At 44.2% G+C, this 15,363-nt stretch overlaps 1 protein-coding gene across 5 annotated transcripts in view; it reads left to right on the forward strand.

Moving 5' to 3' along the window:
• The window catches only part of PIK3CG (phosphatidylinositol-4,5-bisphosphate 3-kinase catalytic subunit gamma), a 138,051-nt gene that overhangs the window by 36,441 nt on the left and 86,247 nt on the right, over positions 1-15,363 (forward strand). For all 5 annotated transcript variants that reach the window (XM_029616445.1, XM_029616448.1, XM_029616447.1 and 2 more), the window contains one exon: positions 4,354-4,579. In XM_029616445.1, the coding sequence (XP_029472305.1) occupies positions 4,354-4,579 (226 nt within the window). The remainder of the gene's footprint in view (positions 1-4,353; positions 4,580-15,363) is intronic.

Here is a 15,363-nt window from a genome sequence, read left to right on the forward strand (position 1 = left end):
ATGCCCCTTTGAATTCCTTCACTGTTTTTGTCTTCACCACTTCTTCCAGAAGGGCATTCCAGGCATTCACTACCCTCTCCATGAAGAAATATTTCCTGACATTGGTTCTGAGTCATCCTCCTTGGAGTTTCATTTCATGACCCCTAGTTCTATTGATTTCTTTCCAAAGGAAAAGGTTTGGCGATTGTGCATCATTATAACCTTTCAGGTATCTGAAGGTCTGTATCATATCTCCCCTGCACCTCCTCTCTTCCAGGATGTACATATTCAGATCCTTCAGCCTCTCCTCATAAGTTTTCCAATGCTGACCCCTCATCATTTTGATCGCTCATCTTTGGACTGCCTCTATCCTGTCTTTATCCTTTTTGAGATATGGGCACCACTATTGAATGCAGTACTCCAGGTGAGGCCTCACCAAGGACCTGAACAAGGGCATTATCACCTCTTTTTTTTCTTACTGGTTGTTCCTCTCTCTGTGCAGCCCATCATTCTTCTGGCTTTAGCTATTGTTTTGTCACATTGCTTCACTGCCTTCATATCATCAGACACTATCACTCCAAGGTCCCTCTCGCAGTCTGTCCACATCAGTCTTTCACCGCTCATCACATAAAGCTCTTTTAGATTGCCACATCCCGCATGCATGACTCTGCACTTCTCGGCATTGAATCCCAGCTACCAAATCTTCAACCACTCTTCAAGCTTGCTTAAATCACTTTTCATTCTCTCTCCTCCTTCAGACATGTCTACTCTGTTGCAGACCTTAGTATCATCTGCAAATAGACAAATTTTACCTTCTATCCCTTCCAGATCGCTCACAAAGATATTGATCAGAACCAATCTCAAAATCAATCCCTATGGCACTCCACTTAACACCATTCTTTCTTCAGAGTAGGTTCCATTTACTATTACACACTGTCTCCTGTCAGTCAACTTTTTTGCAATCCACACTACTACCTTGGTGTTGCGACCGTCACTGCCCGACGTCTCCACTCCACCCACCTTACCTCTTTGGCGACTCCCTCTTTGGTTGATGAAAGTTTGGCTGCCGCGGCGTCATCTTGCCAACCTCCTCCGGCGTTCCCGGACCGGCTAGACACTGCCTTCCACCATGTTCTCGTGAGGCCTAAGGGCGCGTGCACAGCGCGGCCCCGACTCAAGTACCAGCTGTGGCGCGAACCTCAGGGGTGTCCCCCTGAGATGACGTCATCATCTCCAGATATTTAAGGTCTTTTGTTTTGCTAGCTAATCGAGTTAGCAAAAGGTTTCCTACCTAGCTGCCGCCAGGTATTGCTGCGGATGGGATTCGCTCTCCGCTTACCTTGCTACTCTGCCTCATCGGACTTTACCAGGGGTACCCGCTCCTCAGGGGCCTCGCTCTCTCTCTTGCTTTTCAGGTCACAGTCTGGAACCGGTACTCGCTCCTCGAGGGCCCACGTTCCCGGACCTGCTACCGAATATAACTTCTGCCAGGAAGTCACCGCTGCCCACAACACCAATGAGTTCCCATCTCTCTCTCAAAGCTTTCCCTGGAACCAGGTACTCGCTCCTCGAGGGCCTACTTCATTCCAGCTCCTGGGCTGTTCCAAGAGACTATTTTGTGAGTGTTACCATCAAGGTTCTGTTCCTGAACTCTGCATTCTCTGCCTACTCACTGTCTCAGTTTCTCTACAGCTCAGCCATCCTGGGATCGCTGTTCCAGTGCCTGAGGAACTACAGCCCAGCCGGACTCTTCCAGCTCACTACTGCCACCTCTGGTGGTTCTCTAAAACAGTTTAATAAAAGAACTAGTGTGTGTCTGTCTCCCAACTCTGAACCTGACCAGTGGTCCATCTCAGGATCTTCCCCCTGGGCGTGGTCATCTGCCACCGGCCCAAGGATCCACCCACAATTATCACAAATAATAACACTTGGCACCCACTCCCAACCTTCTCATTTTGTTCATGAGTCTGCTATGTGGGGCCATATCAAAAGCTTTACTAAAATCCAAATAAATTACATCAAGCACTCTTCCCTGATCGAATTCTCTAGTCACCCAATCAAAAAAAATCAATCAGATTTGTCTGACAGGACCTTTCCCTGGTGAATCCATGCTGCCTCAGGTCGAGCAATCCACCAGATTGTAGATAGTTCACTGTCTTTACCTTCAGCAGAGTCTCTATTAATTTTCCTCCCATCAAGGTGAGGCTAACCAGCCTGTAGTTTCCAGCTTCCTGTCTGCTCCCACTCTTGTGACGTGAGACCACCACCGCTCTTCAATCTTGCAGCACCACTCCCGTTTCCAGGGATCTATTGAACAGGACTTTCAGCTCCCTTAGTATCCTGGGATGTACCTCATCCGGCCCCATGGTTTGTCCACTTTCAGTTTTCCTAGCTCTTCCCATACATTCTCTTCTGTAAATGGAGTTTCGTCTACTCCACCCCCATCCACAGTCTTGTCAACTAGTGATGGTCCTTCTCCAGGATCTTCTTTAGTGAACACTGCCAGGGTAATAATCTATGGTAGTAAATTTGATCATATTACTTCAACTTTGATGGCTTTACATTGGCTACCTGTAAAATTTTGGATTCATTTTGAAATTTTATGTTTATTACATAAAGCCATCAATAATGATAAAACTGAATGGCTAAATGCCTCTCTCCATCTTTACATCCTGCAACAAAATCCAAGATCAGCAAACAAAGGTCTGTTAAACATTCATTCAGTAAGATCTGCGCACTTGAGCGAGGTTTGGGAAAGAGCTATAACCATTGCAGGACCAAAACTATGGAACTCCTTGCCGTCTGTATTAAGATTGTAGAGTCTTTGTGGCTTTTAAAAAAGATTTGAAAACTTGGTTATTTAAACAGGCATATGAGAGTTCGATTGTAACATAATTGGTTCGTCACATTTCCCGAAGGAAATTTTAATACATCTTGAGACATGCAACTCTTAGAAGCCTGTTTGCTTTCTTCCTATTCTGTTTATTGTTTATTATTTTATTATGTATTTCTATTCCTTTTATATTGTAAACTGTTTTTATTATATTAATTGTTTTATTTTAATTTAATGTTTTATTACTAATTTTATTTTAAACCGTTGCGATTGATTAACAGAATAACGGTATATAAACCTAATAAATAAATATTTGTTTAATATTTTTGCCATTTCTTCATCTCTCATCACACATTGATCTTTGTCACCTTTCAATTTCACTATACCACTTTGGACCTTTCTCCGATATATCTGAAAAATATTTTGTCACCTCACTTTACCTCTTTCGCAATCCTTTCTTCCACTTGACTTTTTGCTTTCTTGATTTCTTTCTTTATCTCCCTCAATTTCACCAGATATTCTTCCCTGTGTTCCTCTTTTTGAGATCTTTTATATTTCTTGAATGCTGCTGTTTTTGCTTTTATTTTATCAGCCACTTCCTTGAGAACCAGATTGATTTCTTATTTCTCTTACTTTTGTTTACTTTTCTAACATAGATTTGTTGCCTTTATAATTGCTCCTTTTAATTTGGCCCACTGTTGTTCCACCTCTCTCATTTTCTCCCAGTCTTCTAGTTCTACATCCAGGTATGTCCCCATTTTGACAGAGTCCGTATCTTTGAAATTAAAAACTCGGGTCTTCATGCAACCTTTCTGTATGCTATTTGCGATATCAAACCATACCGTTTGATGATCACTGGTGCTGAGGTGGGCACCCACCCGGACATTAGAGACATTATCCCTGTTAGTGAGCACTAGGTCGAGTATAACATCCTCCCTCGTGGGTTCCATTACCATTTGTTTGAGCAGAGCCCCTTCCAGGGCATCCACTATCTCTACTTCTGATAGATTCCGCAGAAGGGATTCTCCAGTTTATGTCCGCGGCAGATTAAAATCTCCAGCAATCAACACTTCTCACTTCTTTCCCACCTTTTGAATGTCTTTGACTAGATCTCTATCTAGTTCTTCTGTTTGAGTCGGAGGCCTCCAGTAAAAATGGATACACCATCATTTTTTTATTTTAGGATGGTCCATAATGCTTCTTTTCTACTCCACATTCCTTGCAGTTCAGTTGCTTGGATGTTGTTTTTGGCATAAAGAGCTACTCCTCCCTTTATTCTGTCCTCCTCTGTCCTTCCTTAATAAGTTATAGTCTGGTATGGCCGTATCCCAATCATGAGAATCCATGAACCATGTCTCTGTAACAGCAACAATGTCCAAGTCTGCCTCTACCATTAGGACCTTCAGGTCTGGGGTTTTATTGCCCAAACTACAAGCATTTGAGGTCATAGCTTTCCACAGGCAACAAAGCAATAAATGGACTCTGATACTAAAGGTTGCAGTGCACATTTTTTTTCACCTTTTTTAAATTTCTATTTTCAGAGCAAAAGAATTGGTCACTTCTTATTTTGGTTCCTGAGGAGTGAGATTGCTCAGTCCATGCACTATCAGCAGAGGTTTGCAGTACTTCTGGAAGCCTATTTGAGAGGCTGTGGGAAAGCCATGCTGCAAGATTTTATGAAGCAGGTGCGAGTTACTGAGATGCTGCATAAAGTTACTATGGAGATAAAATCTGTTTCTGCAGAAAAGTACGATGTCACATCTCAAGGTATGTTTACCCTATCGCGCACACTTTAAAATTATGAAGCATTCTGTGCACTCGTTTTTCATTTTGTTTCCTTCATTGGATATTTTCGTTACCACTCTTGACATTTTAATGTGCATCTTCATGATCAGGGATAATGATGTTTGTGACATGATAGTAACAGAGGAACCAAAATCTCTATATTGAATTTTTTATTGATGATTGTCTTCATCAATATTCATATTTAGGCATATGCAACCTAGACAACTGCCTCTGGCATCAAAATTTCATAGATGCCAATGTGTTGCCACTGTCATGCCTCTGTGTGTGCTTGCTTCCACCATGTTGATGGTGTGCAGAAAACATTCAGAGATCCAAGATGGTGCTGGGAAGCAGCTAGTGGGTGCCACGGAGTTTTTATTTTCCTGATTCGGATTACCTCAACTTATCAATGCCGCATATGGCCCGAAAGCGTCAGGCGAAGGAGAGGACTGACCCCGCAGTCCCTTCGGGAACCCCATCTTGGGCCCTATGGATGCCCACATACAGAGGGTGAGATCGGAGGCAAAGTCAATGGAGGAGGAGACAGGAGAGAAAATGTCCTGCTCCCCTCCAAACTTTTCAACATCGTTATCCCTGATCTTTAGGGTTCCACTAGCCAACCCGGCAGCCTCCAGAGTCCAGGGTGATTCGACGGCAGAGGCCATAGATATAGACGCCTTTGGAAACCGGGCGGGGACGGATCACACGGCAGAAGCTGGAGGAAACTGCGGTGAAGGTCCCAGTGGGGGTATGGCTGGTGTTATGATAACGTGTGTTTTGTGGATCTTTGGGTGCTGTGGAGATGACCTTGCCCACTGGGAGGAGCCCTGTGAGGAGCCACAGCACTTGGCTAGACTCGTACACACAAAACACAGGATAGTTCTTTATTAAACAGTTTGAGGATATCCACCAGAGGTGGTGGTAGTGAGGCAGTCTGTAGTTGTAGTCTCAGGGAACTCAGCAGAGAGAGCCCTTCTCTCCTTGATGACGTCAGGAGGTTCTGCAGCAGGTCTCCCAGCGAGGAGATACTGTGGATGAGATAGACTGAGAGTTAGAGTACTCACTAGGTGTTAGCTGTTAGTATGCGATTCCACCAGGTATGTTGTAGAAGGTACAGGCACTGAGGCAGGGAGGGCAGGCCCTCAAGGAGCGAGTACCTGTTCCCTGTAAGGCACCTGAAATAAAGCAGAGGGCCCCCGAGGAGCGGGTACCCAGGTTAGCAGTTACCCCAAAGGGCAGAGAGAAAGCTTCCTGCGGCAGCATGGAAGCGGCAGAGTAGCGTAGACAGGAACAGATTCGAGTCCTTGCTAACTCTCAATGAGTTAGCAAATCAGTGAATGTAATATACCGGATGGCGTGACGTCAGCATGATGCCCTCGAGGTTCGTGCCAAGGGTGGTACAAAGATGTGGGTTGCGCGCGCACCCTAGTAGGTACCTGGGAGGAGCAATGGCAGGAGGCTGCACCATAGCCGTTCTGGGGACTCCAGAGAGGTTGGCTTGTAGTCGTGGTGGTAGCCATCTTTCCGAGGTAAGCGGGAGGAGCCGTGAATAAGGTGAGGTAAACAGGGCGAAGCCGTTGAGGACCGACGGACGCAACAACTGGCTCACTGGCTGAAGGAGGATCTCAGGAACAACGCGGGCAAAGACTTACGATATCGAGCCCATTATCAAAAATTCAAGTTCCCAATATGGTAAGACCAGCTTTGATTACATTAGACTCAATTTGGGAAGCTATAGTTAGCCTAGGGAATGCTATGGCAATACAGTTTAATCCAATTGTGGAAAAAATTAATAACATTGAAGATAGAGTTCTCAAGATGGAGAATATACAACATTCTAGTTTAAAATGAACTGAAGAAATGAAACTAGAAATAACTAAATGGAAACCTACCCATGAGGCAATTATAAAAGAAAATCATCAGCTACAAATAAAAGTTGAAAATCTTGAGAATGTAATAAAAGGAAAAAATCTACGTCTTATCAACTTTCCTAAGCTATCTCACATATTGCCAAAGGATATATTTAAAAGGTATTTAATTGAGATTCTTAAAATACCAGAGGAGGCTATTCCACCTTTATTTAAAGCGTATTATGTGCCTCAATTTAAGAAACAGGAAACACAGGCTAAACAGATTGGAGTTCAAGAAATGGATCAACTAATCCCGAATCTGGATATATCTCAGCTATTAGAACAATCGGATAGTGAAATAGTACAAGCTGCCACAATGTTGGTATCTTTTTTACATTTGAATCAGACCGGGACTGGGTCTTGAGACTATTCTTTAAAAACTGAAATGAAGATTTTTTGAAATTAAAAGTTAGAATTTATCCTGATGTCACCAGACATACGCAGAAGAGGAGACAACAGTTTCTGTTATTGAGACCCAGAGTTTTCTAGATAGGGGCATCATTTTGCTGAAGTTTCCTTGTAAATGTATTATCAATTATCCCAGGACAAGCAGGATGATAGTCCTCACATATGGGTGACATCACTGGACGGAGCCCTATCACGGAAAACTTTTTGTCAAAGTTTCTAGAAACGTTTTAATGGCACACTGAGCCCACTGAGCATGCCCAGCATGCCATGATCCCTCGAGCCACAGGGGTCTCCCTTCAGTCTTCTTTTTTCCGCGCTGCAGTTAGCCTCGTGGTGAAGGAACCCTGTGTGATTGTTTCACAAATTTTCCTCAGGGAAAAAAGTTTAAAAATTTTCAAATTTCATCCCTTTCATAGAGGTCTCCCTTTCTCCACTGATCGGTAAGTACTCATTTTTTCTCTGGTCGATACAGTCTCACACTTTTTTCTAGTCAGAAGGCCGTCAATGGCTATCTGGCCTTCAAAATGGCAATGGGTTTTAAAAAATGTCCGAATTGCCCTCGCACCATGTCTATCACCGACCCGCATGTCGAGTGTGTTCTTTGTTTGGGCGAGAAACATAATGTATCTACATGTCCACAATGTACCAAAATGACAGCAAAAGGCAGACGGGCCCGGCTGGAGAAGATGGAACATCTCTTCCAAATTCTATTAATTACATCGATGTTGACAACAACACAGTTGTCGCTGGCTGGAGCGGCCAAAAAGTTAGTTATCAAAACAAAACGTCGTCCTGATGGAAACGGTGACCGACCATCTCCGACTCCATCTTGGTCATCGATAAAATCAACATCGGTGCTTGAGAAAAAAAGCACCGAACATCGTGAAAAACATCGCCACTACCATCAACCGATTTTGACCTCTGATGTCGGATCGATTTCTGAATCACCCTCGATACCCGTCAAGCCATCACCGAAAAGGTCTCGTGTTGGAAGAGCCATCGATACCCTCGATGCCTCTCACTCCAAGGCAATCCCCACCGTTATTGGTGCTGGGTACCGTGCCACCACAGGGATCTGTGCAAGGGCCGGTTCTGCCTTCTCTGCCACCCCCTATAGCTGCTCTGACCTCACCAGCTATACGAGAGGAACTGGATGGGTTCATCTGCCAGGCAGTAAAAGACGCTCTGCAAGACCTGCAACCATCGATGCTGATGCCTGCACCGATACCGACGTCGGACCTCTCATTATTCGCACTGATACTCACTAAGCTCGATGCCCTCATCAGTGCCATCCCGATGCAACCATTGCCATCGGGAATGAAGACTCCGATTCCCATTCCCAGGGAAGACGATGCCTCGGGGACCTCACTGATGCCTGAGCCAATATCAGGGCCATCAGGGATTTCGCATCCGAGGTTCCCAATTTCTCCATCGGTTCCATCACTTCCACCATCGATGCCTTTGATGCCACTTTTTATTCCTCACTCCACTCCTCCACAGCGTTTTTTATCAGACACCTGGGATGAGGGAGACACCGATTCTTCATCGGAGGATATATTATCGAACCCATCCCCATTGGAGGAGAGAAGGAAATCACCACCAGAGGACCTCTCATTTTCAAATTTTGTAAAAAGAGATGGCAGATACAGTTCCTTTCCAGCTGGTGGCAGAAGAGGACACAAGGCAGAAAACCCTAGACATTTTACAATTTGTAGATCCTTCTAAGGAAGTTCTTACAATACTCTTGCTGGAAGTTCTCGTGGATCTTCAGCATAGGCAATGGGAGCACCCTTGTTCAATACCACCGGTGAACAAGCGGACTGATGGCACATACCCGGTTCAACACATACCAGGCTTTCAAAACCTCAACTCCCTCACCAGTCTGTAGTAGTGGAGTCTGCCCAAAAGAAATTGAAAAGAATACGCCCACACTTGTCTATGCCTCCTGGCAAGGAACAAAAATTCCTAGATGTTCTAGGCCGGAAAATGATTCAAGGTTCCATGCTTGTCTCCAGAATGGCGTCCTATCAACTATATATGACTCAATATCAGTGCAGTTTTTGGAAACAGATACAAGAATTGACTGAGTCACTTCCTCAGCAACACCAGGACTCCTTTAATAACATTATTTTTAAGGGTCTAGAGGCAGGCAAACACGAAGTACGTGCAGCTTATGACAGCTTTGAAACATCTTCCAGGATGGCTGCAATTGGGATTAGTGCCCGCAGATGGGCCTGGCTAAAGGCTTCTGATCTCAGGCCTGAGATTCAAAAAAAGTTGGCAGATCTGCCTTGTACTGGTGAAACCTTTTTGGGGAGAAGGTTCAAGATGCTGTGGCGCAACTAAAGGAGCATTCTAAAACTCTGCGCCAACTATCCGCTGTGCCAACAGAGACACCCTTTTCTGCACGTCGAACAGCCAGGAAAGACACCAGGAAACCCTATTACAGATCACGGAGATACTATCCTTCAGCACCCCGTGGAAGGACATCAAGACCATCCCAGAGAGGTCAACCCAGACAACCAAGGGCACATAGGCCTCAGCCTCTTCCTCAGACAGGCCCAGCATCGGGATTTTGAAAACCTGCCAGAGGACAGCAGCCACTCCACCAACCCGATCCCGGATCTACCAGTGGGGGGTGGGATCTCCTTCTTTCTACCAAATTGGTCAAACATTACAACAGATAAATGGGTACTATCCATAATAACACAAGGTTACCATCTGGATTTTCTCACAGTGCCCAAGGACTTCCCACCAAAGTCTCTTTAGGTACAAAAAGATCATACCACACTTCTGCAAACAGAATTATCCATCCTCCTGAGAGCCAGGGCCGTGGAACCAGTTCCCGACATCAGCAGGGCAAAGGATTCTACTCCCGCTATTTTCTCATTCCAAGAAAACAGGAGGGCTACGTCCCATCTTAGACCTCCGAAATCTCAACAAATTTCTAAGAAAAGAAAAATTCAGGATGATCTCCTTAGGCACCATGCTTCCACTTCTTCAAGCAGGAGATTGGCTCTGTTCTCTGGATCTTCAAGACGCTTACATGCACATTCCAATATTCCCTCCTCATTGCAAGTTCCTGCGCTTCCTGGTGGGTCATCAACACTTTCAATACCGGGTTCTGCCATTTGGACTTGCCTTGGCACCCCGAGTATTCACAAAGTGCCTAGCAGTGGTAGCGGCCCATCTTCGCAAGGACAGCATTCACGTTTTTCCTTATCTGGACGACTGGCTCTTCAAAAACCAATCAAAACAAGGAGCTCTCAACTTCTCTCAAGCTCACAATCAATCTGCTTCACTCGCTGGGATTTCTAATCAACTACCAAAAACCCCACCTGACATCATCTCGCCTCCTACAGTTCATCAGAGCAGAATTGAACATCACTGTATCAAAAGCCTTCCTCCAGAAAGACCACGCAGACATGCTCTCAAAATTGGCGAAGTCTCTGCGCGAAAGGAAAATGGCGACAGCCCATCAGTTCCTACCTCTGCTAGGCCACATGGCTTCCACAGTCCATGTCACTCCTATGGCCAGATTAGCCATGAGAATAATGCAATGGACATTGAGAGCGCAGTGGCTCCAAGCCATTCAACCACTGTCATCTCCAAGTCAAATAACTCACTAGTTGCGTTTCTCTCTCCTCTAGTGGATGGTCACAAACAACTTGCTCACAGGTCAACCTTTCCAGCAACCAGTTCCACAAGGGACCTTAACTACAGATGCATCCACCTTAAGTTGGGGAGCGCATGTAGACGATCTTCAGACTCAAGGTACTTGGACAAGACTCGAAGCAACTTTTCAAATCAACTTCCTGGAGCTTCGAGCTATACGTTATGCGCTTTATGCATTCAAGGACTGCCTTTCACACAAGACTGTTCTAATACAAACCGACAACACAGTTGCCATGTGGTACCTGAACAAACAAGGGGGTACAGGCTCTTATCTCCTTTGCCAAGAAGCCGCACAAATTTGCACTGGGCCCTGACACATTCCATGTTTCTCCGGGCCACTTATCTAGCAGGCATACACAACATAGTTGCAGATCGCCTCAGTCGTCAGGTCCAACCCCACGAGTGGTCGTGGATCCTTTAGTAGCGACCAGGATATTTCAACGTTGGGGTCAGCCAACAATGAACCTCTTTGCATCCGAGCTGAATCACAAAGTGGACAGATTCTGCTCCCTGCACAAACAAAGAAACCAGTTTGCCAAGGACGCCTTTGCTCGCCCCTGGAACTCAGGCCTTCTATACGTGTATCCCCCAATACCGCTAATAACCAAACCTCTAGTGAAGCTAAAACAGGGCAAAGGGTTAATGATACTCATAGCCCCGTATTGGCCTCGGCAAGTATGGTTTCTCATACTTCTCGATCTCTCGATCAGGGAACCAATTCGCCTGGGCACAGCACCCATTCTCATAACTCAGGACCAGGGCAGGTTGCGCCATCCCAACCTTCAGACTCTATCCCTCACAGCCTGGATGTTGAAAGCTTGATCCTGCAACCACTCAGTTTTTCAACTAATGTTTCTCAAGTGCTTGTAGCTTCACGAAAGCCTTCCACACGAAAATCTTGTCGTTGTAATTGGAAAAGATTTACCACATGGTGCACACAGAAAAGTATTGATCCATTTTCCTGCCCCACATCATCTTTATTAGACTATCTCTGGCAACTATCAGATTCTGGTCTACAAACTTCGTCAATAAGGGTGCACTTGAGTGCTGTCTCAGCTTACCATAAAGGAGTAGGGGATGCCCCGATATCAGCGCAACCCCTTGTCAGTAGGTTTATGAGAGGTTTAATTCAACTTAAACCCCCTTTGCGGCCACCAGTCACAGAATGGGACCTTAATGTAGTACTAGCAAGGCTCATGTGCTCTCCTTTTGAGCCCATAGATTCATGTGATGTTAAATTTCTTACATGGAAAGTTCTCTTCCTAGTAGCTATTACACATGCTAGGAGAGTTAGTGAGTTACAAGCACTTGTAACATACTCACCCTATACCAGGGTCCTACCTGACCGAGTGGTACTCCGTACTCACCCTAAATTCCTTCCTAAGGTGGTTACTGACTTCCACTTGATTCAGTCTATAAATTTGCCCACATTCTTTCCCAGACCTCACTCGCACCAAGGCGAAATAGTTTTACACACCTTAGACTGTAAATGCACGCTAGCATATTATTTAGAACGCTCTAAAGACTATAGAAACTTCACCCAGCTCTTTGTTTCTTTTGATAAAAGCAAACCGGGTAAAGCAGTGGGCAAACAAACACTCTCTAACTGGCTAACAGACTGTATAGACTTCTGCTATGAAAAACATGCCTTTCTCTCCAGGGACGAGTAAAGGCACACTCAGTTAGGGCAATGGCAACCTCAGTAGCACACTATCGTTCAGTACTGATTGCTGACATCTGCAAGGTGCAACATGGTGCTCTCTTCACACATTTGCAGCTCATTACTGCCTGGACAAGGAAGGACGACAGGATTCAGCCTTCAGACAATCTGTCTTAAAGAATTTCTTTCCAGTATAATTCCAACTCCTTCCGCATCCAATCTGCTGTGATTTCAGGCTGCCTCATTTCTCCAACAGTACACCAGTTGTTGTGCCCATTGCACAGGTTGTTCGTTGTTGGTCCAACACAAAGATGACTCAGCCTGTAGCTTGATAATCACCCATATGTGAGGACTGTCATCCTGCTTGTCCTGGGATAAAGCAAAATTGCTTACCTGAAATAGGTGTTATCCCAGTACAGCAGGATGTGGTCCTCACGAAACCCACCCTCCACCCGTGGAGTTGGGTCCAAAACATTTTATTTTATTTTTGCTAATGCTTATTGCTTCAAACGAGACTGAAGGGAGACCCCTGTGGCTCGAGGGATCATGGCAAGCTGGGCATGCTCAGTGTGCCAGCAAAAGTTTCTAGAAAGTTTGACAGAAAGTTTTCCGTGATAGGGCTCTGTCCAGTGACGTCACCCATATGTGAGGACTACATCCTGCTGTTCTGGGATAACACCTATTACAGGTAAGCAATTTTGCTGTATAAAAGACAGGAAACAGAGATAGGATTAAATGGTCAATTTTCTCAGTGGAAAAGGGTAAACAGTGGAGTGCCTCAGGGATCTGTACTTGGACCAATGCTTTTCAATATATATATAAATGATCTGGAAAGGAATAAGACAAGTGAGGTTATCAAATTTGCGGATGATACAAAATTATTCAGAGTAGTTAAATCACAAGCGGATTGTGATACATTACAGGAGGACCTTGCAAGACTAGAAGATTGGGCATCCAAATGGCAAATGAAATTTAATGTGGACAAGTGCAAGGTGTTGCATATAGGGAAAAATAACCCTTGCTGTAGTTACACGATGCTAGGTTCCATATTAGGAGCTACCATCCAGGAAAAGGATCTATGCATCATAGTGGATAATACTTTAAAATTGTCGGCTCAGGGTGCTGCAGCAGTCAAAAAAGCAAACAGAATGTTAGGAATTCTTAGGAAGGAAATGGTTAATAAAATGGAAAATGTCATAATGCCTCTATATCACTCCATGGTGAGACTGCACCTTGAATTCTGTGTACAATTCTGGTCGCCGCATCTCAAAAAAGATATAGTTGCAATGAAGAAGGTACAGAGAAGGGCAACCAAAATGATAAAGGGGATGGAACAGCTCCCCTATGAGGACAGGCTGAAGAGGTTAGGGCTGTTCTGCTTGGAGAAGAGACGGCTGAGGGGGGATATGATAGAGGTCTTTAAGATCATGAGAGGTCTTGAACGTATAGATGTGAATCGGTTATTTACACTTTCGAATAATAGAAGGACTAGGGGGCATTCCATGAAGTTAGCAAGTAGCACATGTAAGACTAATCAGAGAAAATTCTTTTTCACTCAACGCACAATAAAGCTCTGGAATTTGTTGCCAGAGGATGTGGTTAGTGCAGTTAGTGTAGCTAGGTTCAAAAAAGGTTTGGATAAGTTCTTGGAGGAGAAGTCCATTAACTGCTATTAGTCAAGTTTACTTGGGGAATAGCCACTGATATTAATTGCAACAGTAGCATGGGATCTTCTTAGTGTTTGGATAATTGCCAGGTTCTTGTGGCCTGGTTTTGGCCTCTGTTGGAAACAGGATGCTGGGCTTGATGGATCTTTGGTCTGACCCAGCATGGCAATTTCTTATGTTCTTATATGTATGTTTTCTTTTCACCCCCTCAGCTGACATTTTTTCTATGTGATAAAGGAACTGAGTAATATAATGGGGCTTGAACTCTTAGCTCTTTGCTCTCCTCTAGGGCAGTGAGTGCCCTATTAAGTATGATATACTCTCTGTTAGGCTGCTTTTCCTTAAGAATATGAAGATAAAATATTTTCATTAATGGTTACGTAATTGGATCCCACGTATTGTGGACTAGTAGAATTGAAGATAAATGTAATTCCTATTTAAGAGAAAGATGTATTTCTCTCTTTTCTTTTTCCTCATTATCTTCTTTTCTTTTTCTGTTCAAGAAATACTGTCTTGGAAATTTGTAATGAAAATGTATAAATAAAGAATTTAGCACGGGGTGGGAGCCCTTGCACATTGACAGGCCCAGCAGCATCCTGCCTCTCGCATAGGTTTCCTTGGTACATACGAACATAAGAGGTGCCATGGTGGATCAGACCAAGGTCCATTGAGCCCAGCATCCCGTCTCCATTAGTGACCAATCCAAGTCGCAAGTGCCTGGCAGATCCCATAAAGTAGATCTATTTTCTGTTACTCCCAGGGATAGCAATAGATTTCCATAGTTTACTTGGCTAATAATGTGTTATGGACCTTTCCTCTAGGAAACGTGTGCAGGAGGGGGTGGGGCACTGTTGGGCCAGTCAGCGCATGAGGCCTCCAAATTTTTTTTCAAGTAGTTGCTGCTGTGGGTTGGTGCCAGGACTCTGAGGTAAGGAAAGGTTCTGGGCGGGAGAGCTCCAGATCCAGCTCCAGGTCTCCCACATCTCTGACCCAGGAGGGAGGGGAAACATCCCCTGTACCCAACGAATATTTCTGAGGGGGTCCCCTCCCCCCAATGCCTATGAGTGCTGCCTTATTAAATGTGGTCCTAAACAAGAGAGCATTTCTTTGGGCACAGATGTTCAATCTTTATATTGATATTCATAACAATATAACAGTACAAAAGAGGTTTAATTTCCATGATGGTCATCATGCTGATTATTCTGACTCTTCGTGCATTTTTATTTTTTATTTTATTTACAATTCTTTTATTCCACCTATACGAATGAACATTCTAAGTGGTGTACAATAAACATACACATAATATTAAAGCACATTACAGCTTAAAAAACATGCAACTTATTCAAAAGCATCATAAAATAAGCCTTCAAATTTTTTACGAAACTGCTTGTAATCCATGATTACACCATAATATTAATGAAAATTTTTAAATAATAAAAAAAAAAG

The sequence above is a fragment of the Rhinatrema bivittatum genome, chromosome 9 (assembly GCF_901001135.1).
Source record: "Rhinatrema bivittatum chromosome 9, aRhiBiv1.1, whole genome shotgun sequence".
NCBI classification, from domain to species: Eukaryota; Metazoa; Chordata; class Amphibia; order Gymnophiona; family Rhinatrematidae; genus Rhinatrema; species Rhinatrema bivittatum.